Genomic DNA, 26646 nt, shown 5'->3' with positions numbered 1-26646 from the left:
TGGATGCTCCAAATCCATCAAGCATATGTATTGAGGTCTATGAAGATGACAAATAATTACTGTACTTTTATAAATACGTATTCAGCATTTTATAACAGCAGCGGCACACTGTGGTGCACTAAGTAGCCCCAAGAGACATGGTAACAACTCTGGATATTAAAAGAAAATTACCACAACTCACTTATCAAAGATTGTATAAATACTGTAGGTCTAGAAAGATTTTTTTTTTTTGTCTTCTGATCCTACTACTAGCATAGATGAGATTTCTGTAGTTTTGCTGTACTGTAAATTCAATTTAGTAAAGATGAGATAGCACTGAAGAGAATTAACAAATTTTTACATCAAAAACTGATAAATTTTAGCTTTGTTTAAATTCACTTAGGAGAATAAGCAGCAGAGATTTTTGCTTTATACAGTGGTCAATTAACTAGGAAGAACCCAAAAATGTTGCATTTTATACTTAATCACTATAACTTCAACGTATAGAACAGGTAAAGCTTGTATATAACATCAATAGTTATTCTAAGACCTGAAGTTAAAGGACTCCCTTGAGAATTGTAGTAACTGTAATAAATACTAAAATTGTATGACAGAAAATATTCTCCATGAAAGAGTACAAATAAATGTACCTAATGAACTCATTTTACGTATCAGCATGTCAACTTAACATTGATTTCCTAACCTATCATAATAAGAAGTTTCAAGTTGTAAACAAAGAACTGGTGAGGAGGAGTTGCTATTCTTTTCTGGGGTAGTACAAAGATGTACAATGTTTCCTTTCTCACAATGATAGCACATAAATTAACTGACATAAATACTGACAACACATAAATTAACATGCAATATACCACTCAATCATCTTAAACTGTGATTAAAATTATACATATGCATCCCCTTTTAAATACCTTTGCTTCTCCTACTTTGTGGCCAGACTATGGATGTATGTATTTCTCTAAATACAATGGCCTAAACTTCTGCTCTTCCTCCCTCTGTTTATGTGGGCCTCTGCATTTCTCATACACAATACGTTAGGGCTTAGGTTTCTGTTTCTTAGTTTCTGCTGCATTTACTATCTTTCCGTTGATCTTTCCATTCAACCATCTATTTTTAGAAAAATAGATTTAAAGAATTTATTTCTGTCTAGAATGTGCTTCTACACTAGTGTCTTTGAACTGACTGAATTTATGTTAGAGAATCCCTTACAAGTTACATAAGGATCATGTAATGTTTACATCATGATTCCTTGCCCATGTTGTGCAAGATCAGTTTTAGGTTCCACAAGTTCGTGGTTTCCCTTTGTGTTAACAGATATCAGTCTCCTGAATCACACTGAGGTCCAGATAGAGTTATTTCATTCCAACAACATTTGATGTAAAAACCTACATCAGACACTGAGTGGAGGCTGGAAAAAATCTGGCAGCTGGCGTGAGTGGGAGTAAGCAGCCTAAGGACAGCGTGCAAAATGCAGCAATGAATGACACCTCCATTTTTATCAGAAGCTGAGCCTGGGTTTGCTAAAGAATCTGATCTGCTGCTTAAAATTTTATTTCTCACCTGTAAGTCTTTATTATTGCTACTTTCAGCACTGCTGTGAATTGAAATTCTGTACAAATGGGGGTCATTAATATCTGAAAAAGGAGGGCAAGTTATCACCCTAAGTCTCATCATTCTTGACTGAAGTCTGAATCTGATTTAGAGCTGAGTAGCTGTGAACCTTCTTTGCTTTACTCATGTTCAGTGACTATCTACAGAATGCATAAGATTTTAAACACATACAGTCATATGCATACACTCAAATCTAGAGAAAAGAGAGTATGTACTATATGCTGGAACACTTAGTCTAATACAAGTCAGTCCCCAATGGAAAGAAAAAATAGAATCACAAATATAATAGTAGAATCATTAATATATATTTTATATTTCAAGGAATGATACTTTAAGTAGACTAATACAGATATGAACACATATAACAAAACTATTAAATAAACTTGCTAAAGGGGGGAAAAATCTCTACTAAGCCAAGATCTGTTTACGTAGTATATAGCATTGGAGCCTGTAAGGCCCCAATCCTCCCGCCGCCCCCCCCCCCAATTGAAGCCAATAATCCTCAAATCCTATTGATCAGAACTGATACAGAACCACAAAATATTCCTTTTCTGTTACTGGAAGGATTTTTGCAGATAAAATTTTTGGTTCTGTGTCTGTGATTATAATAGATAACTAATTAAGGGAATAATATCTTGTAATTCAAAACATTAACACTTAATTATGATAAGCAGATATCAAAATTACTTGCCTATTACTACACGGTCTTCTTGATGATATTTCATTTTGCTTTAGAAGGACCTTTACTTAATGTCTCTTAAAAACATGAAGAAACAAATATATTTGGCAGAAGCCTAAACATAACTGAATGCAGATCCTGCTTTTGCACACATGGGTCTGATCAGAACAGTTTCCATCTAGAGTTGTCTTCTCATTATTGTCTGTATGTAGCAGTTCTCCTTAGATGTTAAAATACGTATTTCAGGACAGACTGCTGCAATTCCATATTGAAAGTAATTCTTTAGTATAAAAATAATTTATCAAAGATGTCCCATTTAAAATAAGTCCATTTCTATTCCTGTTAGGAAAAGTGGTAAAAGACAGAGGGTAATCTACAACATGACCACTGGGGGTCATTCATTTTACACAAATATTCCAATATGGTACAGTATTTACTGTTTTTTAGTAGGAATAATATTTTAATAGAACTAAGTATTTCCAAATATAAGAACACTCAAATATTAATATTCAGATATTAAACACCTGTGTTCTCTAATTTTAAATGATGAATGGTAAAAATTATTGCTACATTCTTCAACGATCTAGTCACAATATCAAGAAACTGAAAAAGACGAACACAGCATTTAGTACGTATATAGAAAACAAAAATTTAAAAACCCCAAGCAACACCTTTTCCAGATTTTCTGCTATGTTTGTAAGGGAACTAAGAGGAAACTGTAACTGCTTGGACACACATTATGAAAACTGAAACACTGAACTCTGATTTACTTACTATGTTTTGCTTCTATCAGATGGTCAACAGTACTTCTAAACACTATATATTGAAGTCTCAATGAAAACAGACCTGAATGCTAACACTGAGAGAAAACCAAACATTTGATTCATGAAACTGTCTGTGCTAAATAAAACCCAATACAATCCTTACAAGCATAAATCCTATATACCTGGTTTGACAATCAACCATAAATAGGACTTAAAAATCCAACTGCTGTTTAAAATAAAACAAATGCAATATGCTGACCAAAGACTGAAAAATTTTACACTATGAAAATAGATATTAAATACCTGTATCTAACAGTTGAACTTCAGGAAGTAGCTAATTACATATTTATATACATATTTACATGTATTCAGTTAAGAAAATGAAGCACACTAAATCTGTGGGCTTTTTCAGTATGAAATGACCAGTCATACATAAATGAAGTTGATTTAATTCCTCCAGTGAAACACTAAATGTAGTTACCTACCTGTCAAACAGTATCTATACATGCAAACAAATCACATACTTATTGAAATTGAATTTTAAAACTTTAAGATTTTGTCCAGTACAATCATTCCACTATATATTCTGGCTGCTAATTTTTGATCAAGAAATCATATGCTTACAGAAAAACACCAGGCCTCCACTTCAGTTTATACTCTGCCTCATTACTAGCTCCAGTTTATTACTTTTCATGCTCTCCCAGGCATATCTACTTTCCTATAGGGACACTAATTTCTATTAACAACACATAAACAAATTCAGTATAAAGATAATAATACACTTTTTTAAAAAATCACCTCTCTAAAATTATAGGGTTTATAAACTATTACTAACAGATTTACTCCCACATAAGCACAATAAACCTAATGAGCAGTGACATGAACACAAAAACAAGCTAAATCAACTACCTACAACCCACAGCCTTAAGACTACTCCTCTCTCTCCCATCTATAACATTTCAAATCACTTTTGCTACAAATTTCTTTTCTTTTTTGAGTCATTTGCAAGCTCTGAAAACTTAACAGGTCTTTTAGACTTGGCAAGATAATTTTTTCCTTTGCCAAAGGAGGAGGAAGTTCATACAGTAATACCACCGAAAATCAAATGTGAATATTCTATTGTGGGAAGAATCACTCCCTGTCTTTCTTTACATTTCCTGGCATGCCTGGCATGTTCATTTTCGTTGGTTTTAGTCAATTAAGCTGAGTTGCTCATTTTAGAAGCTTTTTTTTTTTTTTTTTTTTAATTTGCTTTAGGAGCAAATCATTTCCACTGGGAGAAAAGAAAAAAAAATTTAAATTAACCTACATCTTCTGTATAAGGAATCTTTAACAACAAAAATGATCCAAATACCCGAGATGCTTGTTAAGCTCTTGGTTTAATGATAACAAATAATGCCTCAGCAATGTCTCCTCTTTTAATAATTTTTCTGGGAATGCTACAATCTCATACTAAATCTCATAATAAAACCATGATCTTTTCATCCACCAAGTTATTACTATGCCTTCTAAACCTGTATCACAATCTGCCAATTTATTTAATTGTTGGAAAATTGAGATCATGAGTGACATTTATATGAGCTGCACTAAGAACAAGTGAAAAAGCAGCAATCTCCATAAAAATAAATTGTACCTGACAGGATTCCCCTCTATAAAGTGGAAATTATCTGAAGCTTCAAAAAGAAATTAGGAAGGAAGAATTAGAAAGGTTCCTTAGTCTGTTTTTAATCACAAACCCTGCCCCCACATCTATCATAGTTTAGACCTGTTTACATTTACAGTACTCCAAGAAGACATGGAGCAAAGTCAGAATTCAGATGTCTTCAAAATACTTTGCTTGGTGTAGTTACAATTTGCCACAATTTACAATTAAAATGACAGAAAAAATATTTTCTAGAATAAGGATCTAACTAGATGCTGTTGAGTGTCTAATTGAATAAGAGCCATTCTTCTGGGACCCCCTCAGGACACTGAGCTGCACTAGCTTGTCAGCTGTCCTGGGAAGCTCACCTTCAGTAAATGGCATCTTCCCTCTTCTGCACACACAATGTATGAGCCAGTGGCCACAGAAGTCAGTTAAAGGCTATAAATAAATACCTAAGTGATAGCCATATTTGGGATAGGTAAGATGAGCTTCTTATTAACTCTTCTTATCAATGTGCCTCATGTAAATTATACCTTCATACAAAGTCAATTTGTTATAGATTACTTACGTGACTTTTGATTTTACCTAATTAATTTTGCAGATGAGATATGCCTGACATTGCTGGATCCAGGAAAACTTAAGTCTCTTATTACTTGATAGAAAAAAAAAGTAGCCATTACTCATTTTTCAAAAACCAAGAAGCTTGAGATAATCAAGGGCATAGACTTATGTGACTAATTCTAAAGTATCGTGTGTGGCAGAGAGTAGAGGATGATTAAAAGTAGTGAAATCTCAGGAGAAAACAAATCCCATCAAAATCATGTCCAAATTACTATTTTTGACAAAGAAATGCAAAGTATAAGCAAATGGCTGAGAAAGGGGGAAGATGGGAGACACAGTGCAACATGTGGCAAAACCAATATACATTGCAGTTTTTCAGGAAATATAATTTGTCACAGACATTTCTCTCAAGCCACTCTTCAAGAGATCAGAAAAATCTTTTTTCTGTCCCACTCCTATCATACTATATACTGCAGTATAGAAAGATATTAAGCTATAGAGTCCAAAGGAGGGTAACAAAGATGGTGAAAGGCTTGAAGAGACACCATGTGAGGAGCAGCTCAGGTCCCTTGATCTGTTCAGCCTGGACAAGAGAGACCAAGGGCAGAGCTCACTGCAGGTACAGCTTCTGGTGAGGGGAAGAGGAGGGGCAGGCTCTGATCTCTGCTCTGTGGTGACACTGACAGGATCTGAGGAAATGCCCTGAAGCTGAGTCAGGGGAGGTTTAGGTTGGATATCAGGAAAAGGTTCTTCACCAGAGGGTGGCTGGGCACTGGAACAGCTCCCCAGGGCAGTGGGCACAGCACCAGCCTGGCAGAGCTCCAGCAGAGTTTGGACAATGCTCTCAGGCACATGCTGGGACTCTTGGGGATGTCCTGAGCAGGGGCAGGAGTTGGACTCTATCTTTGTGGGTCCCTTTCAAGTCAGCATTATCTGAGATTCTTTGCAATGCAATATTTCACGTGACAATAACTAGTGCTGGATTGTGCTGTGTTACTGCAGAGTACTCGCAGCAAGATCTGAAATATTTTTGTACTTCTTTTGAATTCATTTTATTAGTGACAAAAATAAAGGAAAGTTCCAAAACATCTCCCATCACCTCCTCAAAAAAAAAAAAAAAAAAAAAAAAAACCAAAAAAACCCCCCAAAAAACAAAAACAAACAAACAAAAACAAACAAACAAAAAAAACACCCCAATGTCTGATATGCATGCAGTATATAAAATAGACTCCCTACAGCTCCTTGGGAAGTCCCAGCCTGAGTAACCACAGGAAGGGAACTTTGGCTTCACTGACTCACATCAAGATGTTCCAGTGATATTTTTTTTTTGTGTGTGTGTGTTATTTTCATTTTTAATCTAAATATTAAAAAAAAACCACCCAAATCACAATTATTTCTGTATCGATTTGAACTTCCTAATTACTGCATGTCTTTTTCCATGTTATGAATTTCATCCAGCAAGATCAAACTATAGAAATATGAAATATGTCCTACTGTATGCTCTCACTGCATTACAGAAACTAAGACAGAGAAAACAGGTTTTCCTCTTTAATACATCACTGAATAGAATATGGGATGTAGATCAGTGAATATAAACTGCATTGTTTGGAAAACTTCTGCTTTGTGGGCTAGTTTTTGAGGGGTGGGTTTTTTGGTTGTTGGGTTTTTTTCCTCTCCAAACACTGTTGCTAAGACACAGGGTTGTGAACAGTGACAGGATATATTTTCCAGGACATAAATGGCAATGAGTCTATATTCCATTTAAACTACTGAATGCCTTAAGCAGGAGGGAGGTACTTGTATCTGCTTTCTCTCAACTTAATATTTTAAACAAAGATATGTAGGATTAGTGGGCTTTGAAATGGAGTTAAAGGGTTTTTTTAATGCAGTGATACAGCTGTTAGGTAGGTATAGTGACACCGAAACACTAATAAAATACAGATGGAATGAATATTTCTCAAAACAGACTAGAAAATTTAAATATTTAGAAAAACTGATGTCATGTGCATTTCTGCAGTAGACTTCAAAACTTGGATTTATTTTTATCCTTTTATCCTTTCTATTTACAGGCTTTTACAAGCAGTAACAAACTAATGCTATTGCTGTGAAAATATCCAGAAGAAACAGAAACACACATTTTTTGTTCTATTAATCAAAGACTTTTTCTTAATATTCTGTACATCACAGGAGCTGTGAGACAAACTGGGAGAACAAAGAGAATATTTAAGTCACTACAGAAAAGTACCATACTGATCTGTGTGCACAGATTATTCAGATCTATTCAAGCTTTAAGAATGCATTTTCAGAATGGTTATTTCTACACAGACACACAAAAATACAGTATTATGCAATCTATGCTAACCAGCACATATAATATGTGAGCATGCATACAGCTATCGCTGAAGACAGGTTTCACCAGTTGGAAAGAAATTAAATTCTGGGCATCAGTTCAAATAATACGCAGCTTCTGCAATGAGAACCGAAGGAAAAGTTTTCTTCATGACTAATAGCATGATAGTATTTTTGTATTGACTAAATGGGCATCAGTAAAAACAGAGAGCACTACATTAATTTTGCCTTTCATAAATATCATGTTTTTCATAAATAGCCAGAGGAGAATAAGAAAATGCAGGCATTCATTAAAATGAATCACTCAAAAATCATTGAAAATTTAATATCCAGTAGTACCCAATATGGACTGCAAAAATACTCAAACTGAAATGTCAGCTATAAAATAAAACTACCAAAGAGTTCAGGGAAAAAAAAAAAAGAAAACAACTGCTACAACGGTTCAGTCTAAAACCTTGTACTATTTTAAAAACTGAAAATGAGCTTGTTAAATTAATACCAAAAAATGAGCATTAAAATGTGATTTTAACATGCCTAGAAATATCTCTACAAAACATTAGTGGAAAGTTCACTAACAGGAAAAAAAGGAAAATAGGTACATGGAAGATAAATCCGAAGATTTAGATTGAAAGCTAAGACATGTTTTTAAAAGCAAGGTCAGTTAACCACTGCAAGTAGTTCTCCAGGCAAATGGAAAACTATGTATCACATCACATCTTTAAAATGAAGTCTAAATATCTTTCTGATCAGAAGACATTTGTTTAAAGCAAAATACTCTATAAACTGTTACATGAAGAAATGTGACAAAATGACCAGAATAGGCCCTTTGGCTTAAATTCCAGAACCAGTAGTATTTCACAATCTCATTTGGCCTTAAATAATCTATTTAAAAAATCCTTAACCTAAGATATCATCATGTCTTCATATGCATCTAAAAATCAAATTCAAAATTTGAAATATGTCCTAGCTTTACAACAGATAAGTAATCACCAATATTGATTCAGGAGGAGTTTAATTTTTAGCTTTATTTCATCTTTATAAATTTCCCAAATCAATAAACAATAGAATACATTTCAACTAATGTTTCCTTCATTTAGCATTCTCAGTTCAAAGAATATCCCTGGTACTCTGTTGCAATTTACTTTTAATTAAGGCAAACCAAGATAATCCTGAACTTACTTTCAGTCTTTTCTATTTTTGCTTTTATTCTACTCCCTTAATTTTATACACAATGTTTGCAATACTTCAGTCTACAGGAAAAGTGTAATACTGCGAAAGTGCAAGCTGACTTTATAGAGAGACTAATAATCTGGCTGACACTAAGAATAGTGAATTTTTTATTTATTGACTTTGATACAAATTTATGAGTCCTATTTCTCACCTGAATTTCATCATATCAGTAAAATGCAAGTCATTGACACCAAATTTTAAATGTATGGTGGAAAAAATCTGATCTTAAAATTAAGTTATCAAAAAGCTTTATGAAAATTTAACTATTAGTGTAATTCAGAAAGATTATTTGCAGTGATGAATGGATATTCTGTAAATAATAGTATACTGACTGTTGACACCAGTATCTACTTCTATTTTTTAAAATCTAAGCCACCCATGAGTGTTGTGACTAATATGATTCTGAATAGCAAACCAGCCATCACTACATCACCTTTTACTCAGAATTAAAACTGTTTAACAGTATAAATATAAAAATTATCAAAAGATACTTCATATAATCCATATAATGTTACTCTTAGAATTCCATTTTTATCACAGGAATGGATAAAAACTGAGCTACCTTGGTTAAAAAAATATCTTTTTCAGCAGAGATGGAGTATTATTAAGACAAATTTAAATAATTACATGAAAATAGAAAATCCCTTTTTTTTTGAGAAAATATTAGGCTCAGAATGGTAACAAGAACACATTGGGCTGATGCAGTATCTTTTAGGGTTATTAGCATCAGACTTACATTTCTTAAAGAATCTTACAGGTATCACAGTCTCCAGCAAACTTATGCCATTTCCTGAATTGTAAAAATTGATTACTTTATGGATGTTGAGCTTGCATGAAATTCACTATTTCAAATGCTTATCAAAGTACAAAACCTGTGAGAAAACAAATCTTCAAATCTGTAAGAAAAATCATTGCAGCAATATGGTTTTATGCAACATAAAATTGTTCCACTCAAGGGTCTGGCCCTGGTTTTGAGGCCAAATTATTCCCATCAGTAGCAGATGAATAAATACTCCATGAGCTAAAAATCTTGCTAAAGAACAGCCTGCTCCACTCCCTGTAATTGCAGTAGATTTGATAAGAGTAATAAAAACTTTATGAATGTTAAAGTGAGCAAGATCTACTACAATGCCACAAATTGCCATTTTAATATTAATCACATTTGTATTTAATACTTTCTCCTATTGAGGCTTGTAGAGGGTACTCTATCACATGTACCTGGTGCTGAACACAGCTGATTGCTTATCACTCTTCTTGTGCAGCACCATTTCTGTGCCTCACAAGTAAAAGGTAACAATATTGTAATGCTCTATTACAAATTTTCTTCTATACACAGTAATTAGACCTTACAATTCCCTTTGTGAAGCTGATGTTCTGTCAGGACTTTGAGGATTTAAAATAAAAAAAAAAAAAAAGGACAGGGGGTGGCATAGAAGAAAGGTGGGACAGTGATGTTTGCTACATCGCACCAGGGATCTATAAAAGACTCAAAATGCTCACAAAGTACAGGGAAGGGAGGAAAGCCTGCAGGTATTCATGTTCATGTATATGGGATTTCCCTTTTCTTTTTTCAGTGTTGTTGGATTCCAGCTCTGGTATTTACTGAAGAGAGAGGCTCTTTTCCTCATGGCTGCTTAATTAACATGGCACAGTTGGCCCTGTGACTCTGTCAGAAATGACACATGCGTCAAAAGTGGAATGGGTGTCCTTGCTGCAAGGAATTCTATTTTTAAGCAGAAATGACTCATCAACTACTGGGGTGTCCCAAAAGCTACAATTTGTCAAGCTGTCAGGAGAAAAGGGGGGGGAGGGGGGGAAAGCAAAAGAGGTCACATATTTATTTGTATCTGTAGCTTAAAAGGCAGAGGGATAAGGCTGATTATACGTTTAACTCCACTCTGAAAAGCAATCTTCTATGCAAGCCATGTTTTGATAACAGCTATATGGTCTGGTATTTTTAAAACCTCATCTGAGTTATCTCCTCTTTTAGATTATATAGATTTGGGAATTTGTCCAGTACTAAGGAAGAATGCTTCTAGTTCAGTGTGCACAACTAATCTGTCTACAGGGAAAGAAAGCATGGGACAAAATATTTGCAGATGCATTGTCAGATGCTGTGGTATGAAATAAAAAATGCAGACAATTCATTTGGAAAGAAAAAAAAAAAAACAACAAAGAAAGACTCTAACCTGTATATTAATTATACACTGGTAGGGTTTTTGAAATAATTTGAATTGTAATTTAAGAATATATTCCTGTAGCAATACTAGAAACACATCAAGCAACATGGTATGAGTTTATGAGAAGTGAAACTGAGCAGGCCATAAATGTGATTTATACAGTTTCCTTACACAAACTGACCTTCAAATTATTGTGTAGGTGGTGTAAAGCAACACAGGACAGGTTTCCTGAGAACTTCTTTCCAGTGAAAGTTACCACAACCTAAGCTATTAAATCTAAGCAAATAAATGCTAATCTAAATTTTTTTAATCCATATTTCTTAAATCAGATCTAAGTCATTATTCAAAAAATGCATATGTAAGCATAAGAGTGTCATTAATCTTATTTTATTGATGCTCTAGAAACAGTAAATTATTATTCAGAGACAACAATAATTAGTAAATTGTAATTCATGCCAGCAAGCAAGCTTGTGCTTCAGATGCTACATAACATGTAGTGCTGCAACACAAATATAGTTTTCAAAATAAATATAAATTTAAAAGACTAGCAAGCCACAGGAATGAGAAACTGAGATGTTCTATTACAATCATTTTTTATCCAGAGTCATGGGTAGAATTTTAAAAAGGACACTGGTTCTGGGTTTTTTAGATAATAGACATAACTTTTAAAACTCTGGTTTCACTGGAGTCAGAAACTTGAGTTCATGCAGAGATATGAATTGCATATGGTATCAAAACTAATGCAAGATTTATGCAAGCAGGGCAGCAGAGGATAAACTCCTGAACTTAAAGCATCATTTATAAGTATGGTTTTCTAAACATGCCTGATTATGCCAGACATCTGCCTTCAGGTGAACCTTCAGGTGAAAGACCTTACTCGTGCACAAATCAAACTTTGAGATCCTGCTCTACAGAAGCTAATGGAATTTAGAGCAGATGGGAATAATCTTCCCAAAACAGAACTAGAAATCAATGAAGACTGCCAGGAATCAACTAGAAGCAGCTGTCAATTTTCAGTTCTTTTTCAGCCCGATGTTTAACCTGATGCCTTTGGATTTCTCAGCACACAAAAGCAGAAGCAATTCATTGGAAAATAAAGTTTGGCACACAGGAGGGTTGAATACCAGTGTTATTCAAATGCCCTTTAACAATGGGCACTTGATTGGAGAAAACCTGCTAGGTGAGGCAAAAATCTGCTACAGCCTTTGTCAAGCCACTGCCTTGCCCCTCCTACTTGAAGGAGTTCAGGTATCCCATATGAAGCATAACAGCATACAAAACCAAACCACCCCTCAGCAAAGAGAAAAGAATTTGACTCAAAAGCATATTATAACATCCATGTTTAAATTTATTTCTTGCCAACAGCTCCAGAGCAAGAAGTAAACTCATTGCTATAAATGCCATTTGTGTCATTTATGGTATCAGAATGGACTTGGAACACAGTAGGGGGGAAAAAGAATTTTCTGCCTCATGGCAAAACAAAAATATTTCTTGTATTTGTTATAAATTTTCAGACAAGAAATAAAATGCTATCATCTAAAACCAAATTCCCAGAAACATTCCTGTATGTCTACACACAGCCTCCAGATTAAAAAAAAAAAAAAAAAAATTCACAGATAAGCCACACTAAATGACTAAAGTCTCAAAAGTCTTAACTAAGTAATCGTGGCTTTGAACTGCAAAGCAACACGTTATCAAAACAGAGTCTGCCCTGAGCTAGGATCACTCATCTTCCTTGAGCTTGGATCCATTTTGTCTTCTGAGAGTCTCTGAGTTTATAATAATAGCAGTAAGAAAATCTCTTACAAAAGATGAAGGTGTTAAATGCTCATTTTTTATCCATGACATATTTAGGCAAAGAAATATTCCTGTAAGATTAAAATTGTATATTACCCCTCTTGCAGGCTTAGATCTTCAGAGCAACACAGGGGTCCTTTTTTCCTTCTAGCCTATCAGGCCACATAGTCAGCTTTACATAGCAGAAGACATAATAATAATCATATATTCCAACATCCTACCAACCAAAATATCACCAAGTATAACTTGCATTCGGCCAAATACCAGTGATGCAGGAAATTCCATGATCATCCTATAATTTTTTCCAATCCTTTTCCATTATTTCACTACTGTCACAGCTATCAAACTTTCCTTAAGTTTCAAACTAGTTATGAAAAGTCACAAATTATATAGATTTTATCATTTCTCCAAACCTCATAGAGAATGACCTTTGAGTACCAATCCTTTTACCTACTGGAACAGTGCCCTGACTGCCCTCCCTACACCACAGGGTGTGACATTTTAGTGTAAAGTCCTGCTTCTTTGAAAAAGCCTTGCAATGTAAATATAGCTAACAAGCTATTCAAGTTAGACAACACCTAAATCAGACCTCCATTTCCATTAATTTGCTCCATTCATTCTTCAAAGACAGAAATTTGAGAGAGCAGCATGTCTTGCTCTCCTAAAAAAATGCTGTCTTAACAATGTGCCAGTGATACAGATTTTTGCCTATACCAAAATCAGATTTCTGGCAATTAGCTAGAAACTGGAGAAGGAAAAAACTAAAGGCCAAATGTTTAAAACAAAAAGAAGACATTCCACCTAACCCTTAAAAAAGAAGGATCTGAAATACAGTACTCTCATTAGTCTAAGAGCTGACAAGACTTTAAACCATATGAGAATTTGCTTATTTAAAAGGGAGGACTTAGCTATTTAATGATCGAACTCTTAAGCCTGCTATGTTCAGTATAAACACATTAATTTAAGTGACAGATATTTACTTAAAGGCCTATCTAGCAGCATTTTCATACAAATAGAGTCAGTAAATATCACTGCACGTACAAAGTTTTGCTATTTCAGATTACTGACTTATTTTTGGAATAATAAAATTATACAAACTTGAGCTTCAGTGATTCCTTAGCATAGCATGCACATGGCTGCAGCTGGAAAGCAGCTTTGCAGAAAATGACCTGAGTCGAGTAGTTCACTCTAAGCCAGCCATGGGCTCTTGCAGTAAAGAAGGTCAGCAGAACTTTCCAGGCTGCTTTAGGAAATGCGTCTCCAGCATGAAGACATGGACACCAGGGAGTGAGACCAGTGAAAGGCGCAATAATGTTAAGGACTTGGAGTCCTGTCATATGAGGAGGGCTGAGAGACTCTTTTGTCTGACAAAGGCTTAAAAAATCTTACCAACATCTATAAATACCTGAAGGAGCCTCCTTCAGGTGTTAAGAAAAGAGAGCCAAGCCCTACTCAAGAGTACTCAGTGACAGTTACTGGGATCTTTTACAAAGCCCAGCAATTCAGAAAAATAATCCCATTGGAATTTATCACATCATCAAGGTTGTGCACCGCAATTACAAAGAATTTCTGTAGAAACCAAAGAATAAAAACAACACCCAAAAATTTCCCCAGAGCCTGATATGTCGATTATTATGAAAGGAACTCTATTTTTGTTTGCCATTTTATCTGAAATTCTTTCCCAATGTTGGGAAATTTAATTCATTTGCAACAATTAATTTTCATTATTGAGCAAACACAAACTACTGGCACTGATTAACAGAAACTTCATTACAGTGGTTTGTCTAGAGAACTCTGAATATTTCCATATTGCCTAACCACTGACTCTGTACCACTAGTGAAAATCAGTGTAATACAATGTGATTTCAACACATACAGAGGAATTCCCTTTACTCATTATTATAGTCTCCTAAATAGATTGGAGGAGTTGTGCAGGTAGTGTTTTACAAATTTTATCTGCATATAATTTGCCAAACTCAAGCTCTCTGAACATGTCAGAGAATGAATGCAAACACTGAGCTAAGAGATGGATAGTACATAAATCATGCATCTAATTTTTCAGTATGACTCACTACATCCAGATTTTTTAATAATTCAAGAAAACACACGATTGGTGGTTAAGGGACAATGTTTAACAACAAGACTAGGAGACACATAATCATACCTAATCCCTTTGTCCTAGAGAGGCAAGTGCATAGTAACACATGGACAATTATTACCAGGTGGTTTTTTGCCTCCACTGTGCCCTGTTTCATTTGGTTTTTGCCTTATAATAATCATATCACTGCTGTTGCTGGATTTGACTCATAATTAACACCATCTGTGCCTAACAAAGACCTTCAATCATCCTGGTATTCAGTTGCCTGCAGAGGCCATGCATTGAGCTGCACACCCACCTGACTTCATCTGTAGCATGCTAATGAAAGCAATGAATCTTAGCTATGGACACTTTCCCAGGAAAATCTGCAGAGCAGTGAAGAAAATTAAAGTTCATTGTCACAAATAAGGCTTTCTTCTAGAAATCACTTTTCAATTAAAGCAATAATGGTGTACACTCAGTACTGACTACAAACACAGTAAAGATAGAATTAAAATACTTATAACCAAAAATCTTATTTAATGAAGTATCAGTTCAAATGGTATTGACTGAGGCTTTATGAACCACAGATTTTGTTATTTGCTGAAAATCATCAGTAGGAACAACTGAAGTTACAATTCTGTTACAATAATAAAAAAAAAGCTACTTCAAAATAAAGGAAGCTTAAATATATACGTGAATTCACTTATATATTTAAGCAAAATTTTCTTTGAATCAGAAAATTACACCTATCATTCCATTTGACAAGTGAGCAGTTAATAAAACCAAGGGGAATTAAAAGTTTCTTTCTCCCTTTTTATGGAAAAAAGAGGTGAAGAGAACACTTAGAACTGGATTTCCTTCAGCATGGAACAAAATTTATCAGCTCAAAGAAATGGCCAGAAACTGATGCAATGTTAACACAATTTAAATTAGCAAAATATTAAAATTTTACAGTGCTACCAGCTGCAATGAACTGTGGGAGACTTCCCTCCCGAGAATGCAGGGAACAACACTGTTTTAATCGACTTGCCAAGACACAGACCATTGTAATTTTATCAATTTCAGCAATGGTAAACATAATCTAACAGCATTTCTTTGAACGAGATCCCAGGATTTTAAGTCAACTTCTAGATCTCTTAGTCAAGCATCACAAAAAAACTATATCTATATTAACTCTACTGTGTACTTAGTATGAAGGAATGCTCCTTTAGCCACTTAGTGTGGGTTAATAAGTGTACTAAGACAAACTTTATAAACATAATTAAAATACTTTTGCATGAGTAGGTTTCACTATAAGCAGGAAAGCGTGAAACAAAGTTTAGTACAATTTAAGTCCTACTTAACTCCTCAAATATGAAGACTGAAAGGCTATGTAAAATCTACACACACTCAAGATACTGGTAAATACATACTTCAGAGTATAGAACCATGAACAGCCCAGGATATCCTCAGCAAAATGATACACCACAGCCCTAAAACCTAAAAAAGTCAATTTTTTACTTTCCTATGTCTTGCAAATTGAAAAGAAATAATACATTCAGAAAACCAAACTGTAACTTGAAAATTATAACAAAATCAAAGCACAAACTGAACTTTTTCTATGAACTGATTTCTGATCATATTAGACTTATCTTCATTTTTTTATACATCAGGCCAATGAGATCCACTCAAAATTCGGATGTAGCACTGTTGATTTTCAAATGAAATTAAAATTGCTATTTCTTTGAAGGGCCATGAAACAAAGAAGGAATCATCAAAATGTTCTGCAGATTATTCCAGTTAATATGGAAAAGCTTAATAATTTGTAATGAAAATGAGATTGGTATCTAAAACCACTTGAGTGTTTACGTTTACCCAGACTCACTGAACTATTCAGATAAACTTCCTACCTCATACATGTCTGTAAGAGGGGTAACATGAACTACACAAATGAAAAAGATGTGAATTCTCCTGGGCAGTAACACTGTATCTGTAATAAATTTAAATAAATCATCCTCACCAAGCTTGCAATATTTATGTAGAAGATTTTGCTGAGCAAAATCAAATGTCTTTCAAAAGACAAAACACAGAAGCAGTAGCAAGCAAGCAGGAAAGCCAAACACAGTACACTATCACAACTTATCCTCAAATACTCTCACAACACAAGACAATTCATAAGGACCTGAAACAAAGTGCTACTTTTAGGGAAAAGAAAAAATTTTCTAGTAGGACTTTTCAAGAGAATTTGCTAATGACACTTTCCTCCTTGTGCTGTCACACGGAAACTTCTCAAACAAAATATATAGATTTCCAATGCATCCTTCCTTCCTAATTTATTCACATGCAATAGCAAGAAACCAGCATGAATCCTCCAAAACAAGAAACCAGACTTTTCATGTTGCACTGTTTTGTTAAGCAAGTTCTAGTATAGAATCTCTGACATGTTTCCAGCTAAATTGCTACTAAACAAGTGGACAAAAGCACCTAAGTTGGAATCATAAAGTCTAACTGTTAGCATAGGTGAGACAGACTTGCTTCGCCCTAAATAATAAGGACAACACCCAAAAAATTAACTCAAAGGTACCATAGGAGACAGAAGAAGCACAAGAAAACTGTCTTCCTGGAGGGAATCAAGTCTTTCAAAAAGTCATCCACATACAGAATAAAACACAAAAATACAATTAATATGTGTCTTTAAAAGTGAACTTTTATACAGATATATAGGGGGACACCTTATACATATAACAGAAGCTGGACCAAAGGAAGAATCATGATGCAGTAGTCACAATGTCAGCACTGAAGTTGCAACCACGTCAAGGTGGCTTAACACTTAAAGGTGTTTCCATCTTTCTTATAAAAAGTATCTTTTTGTGCTCTCTCTCCTGTCATAGCACTGATGAAAAGGGTATGGAGATGTGGAGGGTATATTTCCTTTTGACCTGGAAATATCAGGCATCCAGAAGCTTTGCCACTGTGCTTTAAAAAGTTTTTCAAAGGTCTTCAGAAAGGGACCACTTTATGCACTTCAGTGCTGACGTATTAAGAAAAAGTTGCTAAAATTAACAGAAACACTCATTGCAATGCTAAGAAGTAAAACCAATTGTCCTCACTTCAAGAGAGCTCAAGACAGAACTTGAGTTTTCCCACCACTTCTCTCCACAAAGAAAATCTATGCTTTAGCTATTTGTATTATATTTGACACATCTACGGTTTCAAACTTGCACAATACAGAGCTGGCATCCACACAGCCAAGAATGTCTTTTGCTGGTGCCACCACCTTCCTAAGTATCAGGATGTACAGATGCAAACAATGGAATGTCTGATTTTCTGAGTCACAAAATGACTGTTTTAGAACATTACTACTACCATTACAGACAGTAGGCAGGCTCACATAGACTGACTCTGGCATACAATCTTGACTGTTGCAGTAATGGAAAGCCTTAAACTAGTTCAGAGGAAAACAGTAAGCATGTCATCAGAGAACTTTAAATTGCTATTGATTTTTCAGATATCACTCTCCCAAAAGAATTGTATTCAAGGAAGAATATTTTTTAAGTCCCTTTTTATTTGTTTCTTCTGTGCTAGGCTACCACTGTGCCTATTACAGCACTGACAGTGCCCAGCTCGATGTGAACATGAGGGTGGAGTATGAACAATATCAGAATATGGTCCAAATTACCCTTGTTTGTAGCAAACCACCACACAGCCTGATGAAACTTTCTACTGCCTGGCCAAAACCACAGCACTGTATGATAATATCAGAGTAAACCTAAAAAATACTGAGATGCTTTGCAGATTATTAGTAGTTCACCTTATCTTGGTAGAAACCTATCACACTCAGAAGCTGGAAATACAGAGATGCAAGATATAATGCTTCTACTGTCTAATTCATGCAGAGGTTTTCAGAACTGTTCTTGTCAGGCTCCCCAGATGCTTTTTCCTCCTCCAAACTGCAATTTTCTGACAAATATTTTTAGCCTGTACTTCTTATCCTAGTCTTGATTATGAAAGATTCTACATGCATAATGATATAAAAACTGCAATTTTGCAATACTATATATCCTATCAATACACAAAAGTATTTTTCCTCTCCATTCTACAGATCCAATGTGACTGTGTTCACTTTAGTTTATATAATATTTTTCCCATTCTTGAGTTAATTTTGTAGAACCTTTGCTATTATAAAGTTCTTTGCACTCAGGCGATGAGACCAAGCACTGATTTGAAGTAGATGAATGAAGAAATTCAAAGATGTGTAATTGCTGCAGGAAAGGAGAGAAAGGAAAATGTACTCAAATACTCACTTTGATGAATCTATGAAGTATATTACAAGAGCACCAATACTAAGAGCGAAGACTAAGACAACCTACAAAAGAAAAGAAAAGAGTAATTATTTAACAACATTAGCCATTTATTCTTTTACATACAAAAAATGACAATAAAAATAAATCATAAGCTAGTTTAATTTCAGCTCTGATTTTCTTTAGAAAATTAGACCTACTTGAGCTTAAAACATTATATATTATCATAGAATGCTTTCTTGAATTAAAAAAGAGACAATCTGGCTTTACCAGACCTATCCTTCAGGATTGCTCATTTGTGCATAAACCAAGAGTGGCCAAACTTCCATTTATGCCTGTGAAACCCACAGGAAAACTGTTAGAACGCACTCCTGTCCACAGAGACTACAGTGAACTTTCAAACAGTTTCAAGCAGTACTTGATGCAGCACATCATGACAGCTATGACTTTTGTTGACAGTCTTAACTGTTAAAGCTACAGATGAGTACTGGAATAAAAATAGCTTGATACATTACAGGCTTCAGACTTCTTTCTGAGGCTGCTGTATTTTGAACAAGCCTGACTGAGGATCACAGTGCAAGGAGGGGACACACAAGGTTTTCATTCCAAGCAGACTTTCTGAAACAATGTAGACATTCCTCTGCTCCCAGCTATCACTAAATGCTGTAAAGGCACCGTGTGAAGCAAGGTATAATAATTATTACATAACCAAAGTCTGAAGTTCTGCGTGGCCAACATCAAACATGTACATACCTTACAATAAAATAATCATTAATGTATGGATATTACATAATTACTACTAATTGTTAAAATAACTATTCAACTGAAAGCTTAAATTATTTTTCCTTACTTTTATATCTTGCTGACCATAACAGTTTTTACTTTGTGACTGTCTGAAAAAGGGTATTTTGCCTAAGTACAAGGATCTGTTGTCATGTCTGATGCATTATCACCTGAACCAGTGAGATCTGTCCACCAAATTCAAGAATTAAAGCACAAAATTAATTGAAATAACATTTTTACTACCTAAGTCTACTATATTGTTAACATCTAGAGTGTAAATCTTCTTTCATTGTGTACAGGTGTTGCAGGGTGAAATAAGCTATTCAATTCATATCAACTGGTAGGAGTCTCACCATCACAAGAAGTTATAGTGGTGAATAGAACTTGTGGATCGTTATCTGACAATATAAACCAAATTATGACTAGCAGTGATCCCAAGGCCCATTTTTAATTGAATTAAGATAGTGGGAAGCAAATTATTATGCACACTCTGCCCTACCTGTTGGAATATTCCAAGCTACATACAATCACGGTTTCAATCTGAATTAAATCTGCACCATTATTTATTATCAATCCATTTCAAGGAAAGTCTTCAATTTTAAAAAACAAAATTTTAAAGATTGCTGATTGTTCTGAGAAGAGACAGCTTAGAATTTTGGCAAAAATTTTGCCTTTTTCCAAACCAGTTTTAAATACAGCTATTCATTTCCAAATAACTTAAAGTCAAGCAGTAGTGGTAATGTTTTACCCTGCATTCATACTAACAGCACCCTCAAAGCCACTATTAAATACAGGTATCTCATAAGAAAAAATTAAAAGAAAAAAAAAACCAGCAATAGAAACCAATAAAAAGCAATCAACCTACAAATAACAGAAGAAAAAAAAAAAGAAGAAAAACACAATCCCAAAAAAAGCCCCAGGACAATTTACCCCAGATTTACACTATGGCAGGAGTTTTGGGCTGCAGAATGCTGAGATGGCAACTTAATGCTGAAAATGAAATTTGATAAACTAAACTTGTAATCCATTTGGGACTCTATAAATATTCTTCACATTCCTTCAAGTTCCACAAAGCATACAAGGACTCTGTAAAACTTAAAGGACTTTTATTTTCCTTTTCACATAGCAAGTCTTGAGTTACAACACCCAGCCATTGCCTCCTACCCAAAGGAGCTCTGTAGAACAAATCCAGCATAACACTGATTCAGCCTTACAGTTCAGTTATATCTAATCCTTTGTTAATCATCTATATCCAATCCTATGTTAATCATCACTGTGCTGCCTAAATGTTACAGAGATCCTGGGTGAGACCTTCCAAAACACTTAAGGCTTTTAAGTGTTCTGTGACAGTTCATGTAACTACCACTAAAATGCAAATATCTGTATTTTGCAAGCAGCTCCAGATTCCCATGCTAAGCCAAACAGTGAGATATGTATGTATGCAAGACTACAACATTACCCTTCTGTAATACATATATACTGATTTTAAATCAAGGCTTATTTTCTCTTCTGTTGCCTTGAAACACATACCTAACATGATACATAATGTCTCAAAGAATCACAGAAAGGGTATCAGAAGAGAATGGAACATTAAACTCCATTTCTCTTTCCTGCTAGCAGAAAAACACATTTTTCCTTTACTAAGTGACAGAGGAGTTGAGCTGAACTTGAAACTATCAGCTGTGTGGGAAAAGCAGACCTTGAACCAATCAGGTTAAAGTTATACTAAAATTTTAAAAAAACAAAGAAACAGATTTTAACAAACCCCAACCCATCTATGCTACATGACAATGTCTCAGATGCAAGGTTTTGCTGTATTCCCATCTAAAGAAAGCGGACTGTAACCTGATTCTTCAGACCCAGATGACAATTATTGAGTTTGCTCTAGTCTTCCCTAGACTGCCAGGGGAGATAATGTCTGTTTTAGAGACCTTACAAGGCTAGAGGGGTGTCACAAACCTAGACCCATACCCCAAATTCACAGCAACTAAAATGTGAGGGAGGGAAAATAATTACTTCCTTTCTTGTTAATTAGGCCATGGCGAGAAGTTTGTCTGCTTTGTTTATTATTTCAATGTACTTGCCAAAACATTGCAATTGCTACACATCTATTATAACCCTTCTGTACAGAAGGAAAGAATCCTTTAATTTATAATAGCTTCCTGTTTGCAGAAGACTGAGAAATGTGAACTCATATGCTAACAGCTATATTGACTAAGCACTTACTAACAAATTAAAAATAAACACCAATCTGACTAAAGGAAAAAGGGGGAAATACATGGAATAGTGCTGCATATCCCTAAATCTTTCATAAATAAAGAACAGAGAAAATCCAGCCCCAGACTTCAACAGAATTGTAGAATGCCTTTTTGAGGCAAGTCAGAGAATCTGCAGATAAAATCCATCTAAGGAAAACTAAAAAAGTTTTGACTGATTCCAAGATACTCTAGAAGAACTTTGACTGCAGTCAAAATTTTGGCATCCATAATAAATACAAAAAAAAGAACAAGAGAAGGAAAAAAAGGGGAGTTTTGATAAGGGTGTAAGAGCATAATAATAGTGCAGGCAAGCAGCAGCTCTGAGAAACATTGTCCCAAATAAACTCACCTTCCAGGCCCCAGCCTGTGTACCAAAGGGATAATCCAAGGGGTGGCACTGTTCCCCCTGCAACTCCATAACTGCATTATTGAAGAAAAAAGGGAAAGTGAAAAGGCTCGTCCATTAGACAGGAGGGCTACAGTTAATAATGAAGAGCCATGAAGGGACTCCAGAGCAGGAACTTCAGTCTCTCATATCCTGTAACACTTGAACATTCTGTGAAAGTTGAAACAGTACTCTTTGAAGTTTCAAAGGAAAATTCTTGCTTATACAAGATTAAATTATCCAAACATAATTAATACAAAATAGCATAGAACTCCAGAGGCAAAGCAGAAAATCAAAAAGGAATAATCATCTCTTTTTATTTTCCTCCAAAATTAAGTATTAAAATAGGAAGTATGCAGTGAAAAGAAAAAAACTTCCAGAAATCTGTAACCCCTAACACCTCAGGGCATCAGAGAGTTCTTATTTCTTCTAACAACAATCTGTTCTGTACTGTTCTTCAAAAATGTTTCCTTCAAACTCTTATTCTATGGTTAAATTATTCAACCCAAAGGCTACTGTAATCCTTAGAATATACTAGGTTTTTAGTTACTAGTATTTTTTGAAATTTACTTAGTTTTCATTTCTACATTCACACAGTAAATTCTGTTAATAAGATAATCAGTTTTATCAACTATGATTTTTACATAAAATCCCATTCATTTTTACATTTATAATTAGTTATGGAGAACACTATTTCCTATATACATAAAGCTAAAACCTCAACGATCCATTAAACTTTTGTTACACACACATTTGCGCTACAAAGATGAGAACAGCCTCATGTTTTGATCTAACTTGGATGAAAATTTTAATACCTTAAATATAAACCCCAAATGTCTTTTAACCATCAAATAAGAAATCAATTCTACTTCTTTATATTATAGACAGACAGAATTTGTCCAGACTTGTCCAGATTTGTCAGGAATGAAAACTGTAAAAACTCTAAGGACACACCTGCTTCAAGTTACATTTCAGAAGTTAGCAATTACTTCTAGCTTGGCAGCACCAGCATTACTTTGCAGACTCTAGGAGATGTACTCAAATCCCTGCAATTCCTGCAATTTAACAAAAGTAAGACCTTGACCATAGAAGATCCAGAATACTTTACCTAACACTGCCAACTCTCAGTTACTTAGTTAACTTAACTGCTTAGTTACTTAATTGCTAACTCTTAGTTATAGCCACATTAAAAACTTTTCAGAAACCCAGATTTTAAAATCTTTTACAACATATTACATGCAAATAATTTCTTTTCAGTGACATTTTCTGATTTTTTTTTTTTTTTTTTTTGTTTACGGCTATTACACAAAAAGGAGTTAACTAAAAAGTTAATCAGCTAATAATTTTTACAGTAACTAATTTAGTCACTAGCACAAAATAAAGAGTACTGTAAATCTTGAGATCTTTACAAGATTTTGTGCTATATAAATTTTCCCCTTCAGCAAAGCTCATATAGACTTACATTTTCCAAGACAAGTCTGAGTTTATCCAAAAGAGGAGGTGAAGGGGAGTGAGAAATGACTACCTGATAAACCAGTGGGCAGTAAATTCTCAGTAAACTTCTGTCAGAAAATTCATAGCAAGAATTTAATTTTAAAAGCAAAAGGCATCAAAGTAGGCCAGCATGAGCTCTGATTGATGATGATGAGTAATCAGAAGATTTGGTTATTGTCCCTAGTCCTACCATTCTTGTGATGAGTGATTTAAGCATCTCACTTGACCTCTTCAGGCTCCCAGTTCTCCCTCTTGCTTTCATTTGGCAGGAATACTCCATGTCAGCTCATTAGGGCAGCCACTCTCCTCACCTCAGGTGTTTGCAGTGGATCTTGCACAGCTGAGAGCTCTCCTGAGGCCACAGTAATCACCAAGACCCCAAACAGGACATGGCATCAGTGGCAGCAGCACTGCCTATGACAGCAAAGGGGCTTTGTGCATTAAGGGGTTTTATTTAAGTAGAAAGGTGTCAATAACTCTAAGATAAACTTTTTTGCCAATTTTTCTGGAATTATATTTTTGGCACCATTAAGTTACTACCCAGTATAATAAGATTTAAATTTAATACTAAAACAAAAATTCTGTACTTATGGTAAATATATCTTTAAAAATGCAGTTCATATGTAATGCATCTCTTTTTATAGCCTTGAATTGATAAGAAATAAAGGAACAACATTTCTGGGACAGAAAATAAATACAGCAAACAGAGAAGAGTTACCAAAAAAAAAAAAAAAAAGCACATATTTAGTTCCCAAATATCAAGTTTATGCATAGAGCAGTAACTTGGGAAGATCTGAAAGGTACAAGTAAAAGCCATGGTAAAGGCCTGAATCACTGCGAGCTTGCCTAACTACTCATGACTGTAGTAAGTAACTGATGTAATAGGTCACTGGGAATAGAACATGAAACATCTCTGAATGAAACCACACTAAAGAGAGTTAGCAAATTCAGTCTTCCTGCCACAAGCTCTGTTTTCTTCTCTCTCAAAGGATTCAGCTTTCTTACACAGACTTGAACAGACTACCTCTCATTTGAGCAGACTGCTATTACAAGGAATGCTGTGAAATCTAAAGTAAGGAATTATCAGAGTAGACATCAGACACGGAAATAAGAAAAATTAAACCAGAAATTAAACCAAAAGAAGAGTATCCTTACATATTTTCCACACACAGTTCCAATGTGATTTGAAGAAAAAAAATTTAAAAGTATTTTTGCTGTGATCTGTTCTGTACATGCTTCAATATATGCTAATATTTCAGCTTCATTTTGCTTTCTTGATACAGATTGGGATTTTTTTTCTCAACTTTCTACTGACATATTGACAATAAAATTAAAATTTCTGTTAAATCCATAAGTGTGAAAAGACTGAGATTTTCTAATTAGTGAAAAAATACAAGACAAAAAGTCCCATCTGTTAATGGTGCTCTGTAGCTTCAAGTTAATTATGTTTGCTGGGAGAGTGCCTGGTAATATGACCAATTAAAATACATACAACTTTTCCAATTCAGTATCATTAGTCAAAAAAATAGTAGTACTTTCTATCAAAATGTACCATTTCCGAGAGCTAAGTGGATGGCAGGATATGTCTGTAAATATCTGTGCACTCACATTTGAGGGGCTTTTCTGCCCCCAACCTAAAAGGTTCTTCCTCCTGATTCCCTAGCAGTCACCCAAATTAAGGTCAAATTCACTCTTTGTACATTGGCAGAAGAATAGCTCTCACAGATTTCCAGTGGATGCGTGAGTGGCTCTACAACCACGCTGAGCAAAAGCGTTTTGTTGGTGACCATCACCCACCAACCACTGCAGATGCCAATGCTCTCCTTTCCAAGCTCCTCACTGTCCCACTGCAGAGAAGGGCTGCTAATAAGCCCACTGGCATGTTGCTTTAGAGAAAACACTGATAAACTGTCAATCAGATCCTGCAAAAATGAAAACCAACCAGCTCAACTGCAGAATTGCACAAAGGCCAAAGAGCCTTGTCACACACAGCACTGCACCAGAGCAGCACTCACACTGCTGGCTGATTATTCACAGCCCCGTGTCCATTGCTCAGCCCAAGAAAGCCTCTGGGTATTGTGTCAGACCTTGAAACGCAGCATGTGGTCACTAATTTTTTTTCTGTTTCTGTTACTCTGCTTCAGTTGTAACAAAAGGGGGTTTATCTCCACATGAAGAATTTGAACCAGGTAACTTCAGCTGGAACACTTTTTTTCTAACAATACTTTGGCCTACCTCTGGCTAAACAAAGTGATCAAGGGGAGATGAAGAAGCAAGTTGCATTTTTTGGTATAGTGCCTACATAAAAAAAATCTCTACCTGTGCATGGAACATCTTGGAAAACACAAAAGTGCACTAACTCCTGGACAGAAAAAAAGACAATATACCACCCCAAAATCACAATCAAATTATTTACAATTAATTTATAAATTAATCTAACTACATGATGGGGAAAGATCTGGGAAATTAATCAACTTAAATCAAATAAATATATTTACCAGTAAAATGCAATGTAGTCACTTGTCAACCCACCCCTGTATCTGGAATACTGCAATA

General features: G+C 34.9%; 1 protein-coding gene across 44 annotated transcripts in view; it reads right to left on the bottom strand.

The window, feature by feature from the left end:
* The window catches only part of KCNMA1 (potassium calcium-activated channel subfamily M alpha 1), a 425312-nt gene that overhangs the window by 213390 nt on the left and 185276 nt on the right, over positions 1 to 26646 (bottom strand). For all 44 annotated transcript variants that reach the window (XM_072931472.1, XM_072931474.1, XM_072931471.1 and 41 more), the window contains one exon: positions 19174 to 19235. In XM_072931472.1, the coding sequence (XP_072787573.1) occupies positions 19174 to 19235 (62 nt within the window). The remainder of the gene's footprint in view (positions 1 to 19173; positions 19236 to 26646) is intronic.

The sequence above is a fragment of the Taeniopygia guttata genome, chromosome 6 (assembly GCF_048771995.1).
Source record: "Taeniopygia guttata chromosome 6, bTaeGut7.mat, whole genome shotgun sequence".
NCBI classification, from domain to species: Eukaryota; Metazoa; Chordata; class Aves; order Passeriformes; family Estrildidae; genus Taeniopygia; species Taeniopygia guttata.
The sequence above is the reverse complement of the archived record's forward strand: the minus strand, read 5'-3'. Positions and strand labels throughout refer to the sequence as shown.